General features: G+C 39.4%; 1 protein-coding gene across 1 annotated transcript in view; it reads right to left on the reverse strand.

Annotated features, from left to right (window-relative positions):
• The window catches only part of LOC119440772 (uncharacterized), a 68,791-nt gene that overhangs the window by 22,095 nt on the left and 35,754 nt on the right, over window positions 1–10,942 (reverse strand). Inside the window, exon 2 of the mRNA XM_037705651.2 lies at window positions 1–7,123. This exon is cut by the window's left edge and continues 22,095 nt beyond it. Within this exon, the coding sequence (XP_037561579.1) occupies window positions 6,556–7,123 (568 nt within the window). The 3' untranslated portion in view covers window positions 1–6,555. The remainder of the gene's footprint in view (window positions 7,124–10,942) is intronic.

The raw sequence follows: 10,942 nt of genomic DNA on the forward strand, positions 1-10,942 counted from the left end.
TGTCGCTTTCTCAGGAATGTATTTGGGCTTCCTCTGTAACTTGGTGGCATTTACCAGTAGATGTCAACTTTCCCTTTCTTGAATCCTGCTCACAAATTTCCAAGAAACTGATTTGATAAATAAATGCGTCATGACCTTACCGCACATGTAATGTTACAATGATATATGTCAATCTTGCAACATCATGCATAATATTGTCCTTACCTTAAGATAAGCTTATAACTAATGGCCAGAATATGCATAAGGAGGAATTCACTTGCACTAGATGCAGCAGAGGTGACAATGGTAACAAATGCCAGTGCATAGTTTGAGTACTGCAGTTCTCATGAAAGTGTTGCAAAGTAGGCCATATGAGAGCCCTGTGAGAACAGCATGGTACCAGCATGGATCTTGTTAAATATACAAGGAAGACATCACAGACCAACAAGTGGCTGTTTTGAAAGTTTGCAAAATTTGCAAGCTAGTTGTCCCACACATCCAGAATATTGTCACATTGTCAAGAAGCCCACGCTTGAAGCAAAAGCCAAAGTGTAAATGCTGCAGATGTGCAAATGTTACATGTTTGCTCCAAGAACAAAAGCACTAGCCATCCCACTCAGCCGTAACATACATTCTTCCAAGTTTGCACTGGCTATCTCGTTGTATTTATTGGGTAAACAGTTTGTATGCAACTTTACAAAGGGGCCACTGTTCATCCAATGCATGCAACTTTACAAAGGGGCCACTGTTCATCCAATGACAAAGCATGAAACTGTCGGAGCCCTACAAACCAATTTCAACAGGTGCCACGAAGCTAATCTTTCCAGTAACTAGTACTACCCTGGCAAACTGGGCTCTCAAAAAAGCCTGTCCTATACACCAACTACTGCAAAGTTTGCCTCGCCAGTCAAGCAAATAACAGGGTAAAAGAAACTTAAGTAAAAGAACACTAGAGAATGTTGGAAGCATGCACCGAGCTTGCTGGTTTTAATTTCTTCATGAAGAGTTGCAATGCTACCCTTAGGCACATGTGGCTCGTTTCGAATACGACTTGTTACTTTTGGTGCAAACTTATTTTAAATGTGCATGTGTGCCAGCCCTGCTGTAGCATGATGCCAGTAACCCTCCCCACTTTCCCGTCATACTTGGATTCAAGGCAACCTTGAAAGGAATTATTGGGGGAAGTCGAGGGGTGCGTCTCCAAGTTGTTCCTATTGAGTAATTTTTTTATCTCCGTTCCTGGACTTTTTCATCTTAAGAGCTAAGACAATTTGTTATGGCTAAAAAAAAAGAAAAAGAACTGTGCTTTCTTACCACCGTTGCACTTCAGTCTACTAGAGGTACTATTACCAAAATCCTTTGCAACGGTGGTAGTGTTATGAACCTTGTGGTAAAATCGGTTTATTGGTTGCAATTTTACGCACCATGAAAAATTCATCTTTACTGATCGCCTAAATTGCAGGAGACATAGTTCTTCTGAAACTATTAGATGAAAAAAAAAATGAAAGAACTTTTCACCTTTAACTCCTGATATATTAAACCAGTTTGAAAGGGACACATGCACGTCACAGCTACGTAACAATTCGCAAGAAGGTACATAAATGCAATAAAGAGAGCAATGAGAAACATACATGTAATTCTCATCAGCATAGACATTTTGAATGTTCCCTTAGACAATAAACTGTATGAGTAAAGACAACTATGCAAGTAACTTCAAGAATACTTCAAGCATACTTGCACACACCAAAGGTAAACAATGTTAAAAACAATGTGACACTCTCATTGTGGATGACTGGACAGTTTTGTGTAGCAGACACATGTTTCCCTTTAAATGGGGGGGACAAGGTTGCGAACTTGTGGTGACCATTCGGTCCCAGTCTGACACTTGTCTTGAGAATTTCCACTGGTAGCAATCAGCAGAAACTAGAAATTACAAGCACCAACCAGGCACTGCAGGCCTTACTTGTTTGGGTTCACTACTATACATTAACCAGGAACTAATTTTAAATTAAGCAACAGATCTTGGATATTTGGCCAAAAGGAGCCAGTAAATGCACACTTTAGGTTGTTAATAAAAAAAATAAAAAAACTGATACTGCACACAAGACAGTACTGCTTAAACCATAAAAACAGTGAACATCACACACGGTTAATTTCCTTCCTCCACTTCTTTTTCCTACTTAGTGGACAATACAGGCAATAAAGTTAGTCAACAGTTTCCGCTTCAAAACGGGAATAGAAGGCAAGCCATTATCATGAAATAGAGTATTTTTCACTAAAAGCTACTATGTCAACTTTTTTACAGTGACAAGACGCAGACACTTACTGGAATGCTACACAAAGAGTGACATGGCAGGTCTAAACAACCGCTGCTTGCAGAATAAAATGCATACTTTTTGTTGGCATGTTGTAGTCATTCTCAATTCTCATTGATTCATAATATGGGAAGCACAATTCTAGCTTGTGACACTGGTGGTCAATCAGCCCAATGAAATTCTGCAGAATCTCAATGAAGAGCATTGAACCAGAGCTCACTGCATCAATGGTGCTTGCACACCATAATAAATACTGGCCCTTGATTATGCCAAGTTTAAGGCAGTGCATTGTCCTTCCTAATGCACATACCATCCGCATTGAACCAGTCCTAAATGTAGCAGCGATTGCGGTACATAAAAAATAATTGTGTCCAGTTGCATAGACCAGGTGCAGTATTGTCTGAAAAACATGACAAAACGCTACATTTGTGTGAATCTGCAGGTGAAAGCCATGACAGGAAGCACAAAGTGTCTCACAGGCACCTATTTGGGAGCTTTTGGCACAAAATGTGCTTTAACAGCTTTAGAGGAAACTATGTTACATGCAAACTACAGCAAAGTCTCCATTGTAATGCACTTAAGTGGCTTTCTAAAGATTTATCCTGATATCAGAATTTATTTTGGTTTGTTGCTTCTCTGCTGTTGCTTTGTTAGACTGACCTCTCAGACGGAGAAAAGAGTATTTTTGTTTCTAGCATAACACGCCGAGCAACTGCAGTGCAAGATCATATGACATTCTGGACGATGTTATCTATCTAGCTCAACTTGTGCACACTCCATCATTGTAAAAACTAAAAGAAGGACAAGTGCAAGAAAAATAATACAAGAAGATCATCAAAGGATATCTGTAAGATGAAAATCAGGAGCTCTAAACAGATACAAAATGAGGTCTTTCAAAAAAAAAAAAGAGATACATTTCCAATGCAATCTGTGCCTAGAGGATGTAATAACCAGAAAGAGAGCAATTAGTCCAATGTGAGATAACAGTGAAGGGAGAATACCTAAAGCAGCGAACTCAACGAAGCACTACATGACAATTAGATACAGAGAACAGCACTTTGATACGAGCTCTAACACATTGAGCCTTGCTATTTTTGTAGATGCAGTAAAATCTGCCAAAATGTGCCATGTGCCCTTCAAGAGTTGCCTGTGAAATGAACAAACTCATGTGTAGTGACCTTTCAAGCAAAGCAAGATAAACGTGCCGGAAGCTCCTTCCTATCAATTGATTAAATAGTGGGCTAAGGAAAGACAATGAAGTCACAGCTGACAAGCACATGAACAAGGACCCACACAGAAACACCAACTCCAAAAGAAAAGAAGCTAAAACATCCCCTTCAGTTGCCAGTAAATTTTGTCAGCTGGAAATTTAGTTCCAACGCATTTCTTGCATTTCCAGCATTATGAAGAGAATGCATCACCAGAACAGGCTAAACATCTGGATTTACTTAAAAGGTTTCATCGTGCCCACAAATGTGGACTCCACGCTTGAAGTCTGAAAACATTTACATGGCAGCAAAATAGTCATGTTCAGCTTTCTTGGAAAACACCCATTCATTTAAGAAATTTGCCTGATATAATCTGTTACCATAAAAATTACTGAAGAGAACCCATGGCATGACCAGATACAGAAACTCGAGGTGAAGCTAAAGGCCACTCGGCCTGACACAGCTTCACCATGAGCACGTTAAGTGCACGTTAAATGATTTTGTGGCATAGGTTGGACAAGAAGTGCCCTAAGATGTATCCAGCTTGTCTTAAATGCTGTCATTTTTTATTAGTGCTTGTGATTCCCAGGCATTATTTTGACGTCTACAGTTGTAGACTTAGCAACTGAAGGGGACATATAGTGATACAACTACAATAATAATATTAATAATAATGATGATAATATAATAATAATAATAATTAATAAAACACCCTGTGTCCCTGAAATAAGTTAAAACTACAACTTCAATGTAAAATACGAAAATAATTATATTGTTTTCCTATACTAGACCTCTCCTACCTTGCCCAGAAGCAAAGGTGAACACATACATAGGAACGCAGGCATGTGAACATTACATCAGCACTAAAAAAAAAAGTTCTAGAGAACATAAATTTTTCAGTATACAAATGTACCCTGATACCGCATGAAAAAAAAAAAAAAAGTGCACCACCCTACATGTAAGTGCAGGCAGAAAATCACGGGAGCCTTGAAAAGAGATACCACTGCATGAAATAAAAATTAAAGATAGGCGTAACTAAAAAATGTAGCCCTAAAAAATGCAATAATTCATAAAACTTGATAAACTTGCAGGCTACTGTGAAGCACACTACATTCGTTTGAACGCTAAATAGCACTGCAACAACACACAACTAAGCGAAGGCAAAAAAGCCACATAACGATCAACAGAGGAAAGGCTAGGAAGACACCCTGTATCCATTGGCCATGAAAAGGAATAAAAAAACAGTTGTTGTGTGCACATAATACTATTTGGACAAAACAAACAAAAAAAATACAGCCCAATGCAGCATGCACCACTCGAGAAAAAGCATTTTTTTTGTTCAGCCTTTCCAAGCACACAACTAGCTCTGTCTGTACATATTACAACATCGTGACATGAGCTCTCTTCAGAACATGATTCAGGGCTTAATAAAAATTGCAACCAAGCATTCTGTTATGCTCATTCAGAACATCACTGCCTCAAGCCCATTTCAAAGAATGTGCTGTCTTCTGCTTTATTTCAGACTAAGTCTAAGCCACAGACGTAGAAGCACATATTTGGAACCTCCTCTTCTACGCCGTCCTCCAGGCCTCATAAAGCAAGCTGTCAATCAATCAAAAGCAAGTAACACGTGGCGCCCTAGAATTAATGCACATAGCTGTTGACAATTTTTCAATGCCAGATTTCCTATGACAAGTTTACTTTCACCTTATACCAATTTTTCCAATTAATATGCATGTTCCTTTGTATAAATTAACATCAAAATTAATGTAAGGTGAAGCAATTCTTTTTTTCATTTATAATTGCTGTAAGGGGTTCTTCCACCACTCATGTAGAACTGAAAATGCAAGTCTTCAAATGATAAAAGAGCTATATGGCTGCAAAAATTTTGATTTCCACGATGTTCTAATTAAACAGTTACTTGAGTATACTTGCAATGCCTGTGTTTATGTACTAGAATGGGCTTGATGCTTCATTTTATTCACTGTATATCACACATTGTGAAGAAATGCTGAATTTTCAGTAGGACATAAATTTCAGGACTTTCATGAATGGCCTACATTCTACAGTGCCAGCGGGACAAAACTGGCTGCGGTTGGGAGGCCATGTCTAGTGAAGCTTTCTTTGTGGTGTCCAAAGGTGTAAAGGCTGTGGTCTGTGGTGGCCAATAAGACAAAATTGCCGGCAGTTGGGAGTTAGGCCTTTCAGTTGATTCTATGCCCCCTTATGAGCTGCATATCTAAAGAATGGACCCCTCATATGTGAAATTTCTGTGCTGGACTGTTTGCACTCCACCTGTAAAGAAATAAGTGCCAATCTCGACAGCTAGTGATTATAAATATTACCTTTGACACTAAAAAAACACTATAATACTGCCATCAGTATATCGCAATGTTGTAAAAAAAATTTTTGACAGAGGGCTCAACAGCTGTGCACATCACTTAAAAGTAAAAAACTGAGAGAAAGTGTGCCCGACATTAAGGAGCAAACAGAAAATTGCAATAATCACCGCAAACCAAGCTTGGCAACCGAAATTACATTTCCACACTTCCTCTATTCGCATGAAGCCGAAGTCATACCTACGGAGAGAGACCAAATATATGCCTACATTTCTCATCACAAGCTTAGTTTCTGCTGTGCTTGCTGCCCATTCTTGGGAAATCTCAGCTCTTCAAGTTCCTTATCACTGAACTTATGGAGAACAAGAGAGAAGGAAGTGCAATTGCGCAGATGTCCAGTCAAGTCTGATGCCTTGACAAAGATGAGTCCCCATTTTGTCGAAATGCAGGGCAGCACTGAGGCTTTTCCCTCCCTCCCTCTCCTTTGACTCAAGTCTCCCATCTTACAAACTACTTCAGACTCATCAACGTGTAGCACTGTTGCACCGTCAATACCACATGCACTTTTCCAACTTCAAATTTTACACTGTAGCTAAGTCTACGAGGCTACAATCCTTTTCCACAGCCCACACCCTCTTCATAACGCTACAAGCGATACATTCCACATGCGTGAACTCCTGACACGCCCACAGCACTGTCGGGCATTCAGCCAACTTACGACTTGCTGTTCATGTCAGAAGGAAGAGGGAAGCGATACTTGCGGTACTTGAAGTCCACCACGCGCATGTTGTGAATGGTCTGCAAGTGCGTTTTCAAGTTGCCTGGCCAGTTGAAAAGCTTGCCACAAACATCACACTGAAATCGGCGATTGAAGGGCTTGTGCATCAGCATGTGGCGCCGCATGCTGTGCTTGGTTGAGTACGTCTTGAGGCAGATAGGGCACGTGTTGTCGGCCCGAGCTGCCGCCAGGAGCGCCGAGCCCTCAGCCGAAGATGGCGACTGCAGCTGCTGGAGGTACGAGTTGTACTTGCTGAGAAAGTCGTCCACACTTGACATCTGATCATTGGCTCCGACTGTGCCACCACCTGGGGTTTGTTGGTGGGGAGCAGGAAAAGAAGGAAGAAAGGAAATATGGAGGAAGCAATTTATTTGCATCATTTTCGAAAGAGAAGAGAAAGAAGCATTTTCACAGAACCCAGTGTTTATGCGTAGCATGAGTGCAGTGTACTTGCTGGGACTTGTAGAACTAACAAACAAAAGCAAGACTTTTTGAAGAGCTTTTCACAAAAACTGAGCTGAGTACAGAAAGCTCTGTCTACTTGCTGTCAACATCTTATACGTTTATAGCAATGAAAAGTGTTAAGAATCTTTACAAAACAGCCGAAGTGATTTGTTCATAAAATCTTGGCAAGTTTTTGTTTTCGGCTGTTTCACAGTACAGCATCCCATGGCCATCCTGTGCTCACCGAAACATGCAGACCAATTAAGAGCCAAACGTTTCCTCCCCTTTGAGGCTATTACAAGAGCTACCTTGGTCCCTGTTATTGGCATCCCTCACATGCAGAAAATGCAGCAAGTACAAGTTTTTCTACTTAGTGTGCACAGCAAATATGCGGTTAAGTTACGCGAATAAAGCTGACCTTGTACCAAAACCTTTACGCTGACAGACAACCACAATAAAGCAATGCTGCAGCTATGAAGTTTCAAAACTATTCCAGCTTTCTTTCAAGAGGCCCCTAGTGGACACACAGAAGGAATTAACACTGGTTCTCTCACTCCACGCAAGACATGATGAGAGAGGGTACTGAGCAAAACTGAGGTAAAAAAAAAGGAAGACTGGCTCAAGAACCACGTTAATTCAGACCATTTATTGACCAATGCACCTAAAAGCACAATAAAATTGAAATCAAGTTGCCTATTTCCACAACTCAGCAGGCCACATTACACACAAGCTCAGTTACCATAACATGCTTGTTCTTTCAGAAAAAAAGAAAGCATGACTGCAGAAAAAGGTCCACAGGTGTTTAATCTGCTTTCATTTTACCAATTAGGAATGAACACGAAATAAAAATAAAAATGGTGAGAAGTTGAATGAAAAATTCTCATGAGAGTACTGCGTGCTAATGAACAAAAGGCTGCCATGTGTCATGCGGTAAGTGATCTGAAATAAGGGTTTAGTAAAGAACAACACAAAGTACCACCAATTCTAACTATTTTCTTTTTCTGCAACATTCTGCCAGCATCAAATATTTCACTTTGTAGACCCAAAAAATAAGACTTTTGTCACTGAAAAACATCACAAAGCTAAAGCATCATAAATTAAAACCTTAATTTTCACTAAACATTGTGGTTGTTTGAAATACAGACGCGATATTATACATATAAAACAGTACCTTATGAGAACATTAGGTATACCCACAACACGTGGAATGACACAACCATGACCACATTATGATCTACTGCAGCTAATGAAAGAACTTGGACAGATAAATGCTGGAAAATTCATTTAAAAGCATGTAAAGAAATCGTCTTTGCACCATATCTGCACACATTATAACACACACTGTCAAAACAAAAGGCAGAAATCAGAGAAAGGGAAGGCAGGATGGAAATAGCAGCCACACAGTGCAATCACACATATCTTCTGTCCTTGACATTCAGGACATGCTAGCTGAGCAGATGGGGGGGATGGTGCTTGATTATGTGCTGCAAAAGAAAGATACAATGTTATCAGTTCCACAAGAGAGCAGATATTTAACGAATCCATGCAAAATATGCGAAAGTGGGCTTACCTGAGCATTGAAAGGAGCAAGGTATAAAATACAGAACTTAAACAAAAAAGAAACAAAGCAGTTTCATTTGTTAATACCAGAAGACAAACACTTCTGGATTCATTATGTTCATTTATTCTATTTAATGCTATTCTAAATTTAAATGTAAATAAATAAATAAATAAATAAATAAATAAATAAATAAATAAATAAATAAATAAATAAACATCTGCCCTACTGCCCACATAAACGAGTAGCAATACGTCCAGCAAAAAAGGCAAGCTTAAAAGCATCACTACATAATAAAACCATGCATGACATTTCCACACAACTTCTGTACAAACTCATAGTCATAGATGGAGACTTTATAATACTAAAACCTAGAGGTATGAAACTTGCGATGGTGCCAAAGGCCACATTTGTGGTACAATTTACTCCAGTTATTCAAACTTTGATGGCACAAACAAAATTGATTTAAATTACTGAATCATTAAATTAAAATATACATCGAAAAATTGCATCAAAATCGACATTGATCATGCTTGTGAGTGAGCACTGCGCACTCCCTTCTGGCACATTACACGATGAAAAATTACATTTTCATTTCAGCCATATTTTTGTTCTAGCTCATGGAACTCATCATCGTTACAATTTCAATCATCCTTTAACAATAATTGGCTGTTGGAACAAGGCACCAACTGTCGCTTGGTATGTCAACACTTTCACAGTCTTAATCAGTCATTGGCTAGCATGCCCTTACTCATAGATAGGTGCCAGTATTTGCAGATATTTTCATATCAACACCTATAGTACCAGTCCAGTTTGAATAAGACAAGAAACTTTTTTCTACATGTGTCAACACGTTCACATAGTGCTGTGCAACCAAACTTACAACTGTTTGCAATGGTATGTGGCTTGAAAGTGTTTCTAAAGCCATTTCACTGAAGTTGGGCGTTTCAGTGCCAGCATAAGCATATTTGATGTAAGAGCTAGCTGCCTATTGCAGTCTGCATTTAACCAATGCATTTACATAATTCACATTTAAAATAACAGGCTTCCTTTTTTGCATGCAAGCATGGGTACATTTTCAACACGTACCAATTACATTACCTACATTAAATTAACGCAATTCTCCAGTGTATTATGGTATGGCATTAAAGTTAATGCATAAGTGTCGACCAATCTGGTAACTGTATCGTTGCACAATGCTTTCAGCATGGTGAAAAAGACAATGTTCATGCTCTCCCCTTTGTGTTCTTTTTCGCAGTAGGACTGATGGTTGCAGCAGGTTACTGAAATGGAAGGAGAGAGGGAATAACCTTTATCACAGATACACTGAAAGTGTCCCCCAACCACTCAGTTATTAAATCAGTCGACACTCGCCCCTCTTCACACCATGCTAGACTGTACAAAGATTGCAATGATTTCAGCGTATCTTTGTTCGGGGAATGAAAAGTCTTAGGTAACTGAAGCTGGAGAAAGTGCCATGTGCTTGTGTGAGCAATGCAGAATGCAAACAAGAGGTCAGCAAGCTGCATGTAGTCCATGGTCTGCAAGTTTGATACCCATTGTAAGAAACAATGTTTGACACCTTATAGTGATGAGCTTTGTTGAGTACACAGTGGCGATTATTTTTCCACATATCCATTGTGTTGAAGAAAAGAAAAAAGAACACAGAAAGCTGGAAAAGGGCACATTATGCCAGCACAAAGTTATATAAAAAATGTCCATCTAGGAGCTACCATAAATTACGAGTCAAAACATCGGTACAGGCACTCTTTGTTTATTGCGTAAAGCAGAAGTGTGAACTACATTGTGCAAATAAGCACAGGAGTAAATGCATTTGTAAAAGATGTTGATGCATGCAGTTCTGCTGCAAGAATGACGTCATGGGGCTACGAAGAAACACAGCAAAGGATAATTAAAAAGTTGACACAGAGAGAGAAAAACACCATTGGTAATTTTTTACAAATGTCCACCAGCAGCAGGGACATGCAAACGCATGAATAAAAGATCAAAAGTCCTTATGAACACTGCATTAAACAGTATGGCAAACCACAGCCACAGTATGCGAGTATTCAAAGTGCAGCCTCGCTTTGCTAAATTTTCCTATGGAGAGCCCAGGCGAGTGGAAGGTCATGTTTGTCTATACAGCACAAACCTTGCACAAGACGTAAGGCTAATGCAGGCACAATAGTAAAATCAAATGAACAGTATAAGAATGTTACCTGTACACGCATGACATGGACAGAATATATTAGGCCTGACATTTAATTGGACTCGCATGATGTAAGTAACACCGCTGCATTGCATCTTTTTTTCTTCATCAC

The sequence above is a fragment of the Dermacentor silvarum genome, chromosome 2, assembly GCF_013339745.2.
Source record: "Dermacentor silvarum isolate Dsil-2018 chromosome 2, BIME_Dsil_1.4, whole genome shotgun sequence".
Classification (NCBI taxonomy): domain Eukaryota; kingdom Metazoa; phylum Arthropoda; class Arachnida; order Ixodida; family Ixodidae; genus Dermacentor; species Dermacentor silvarum.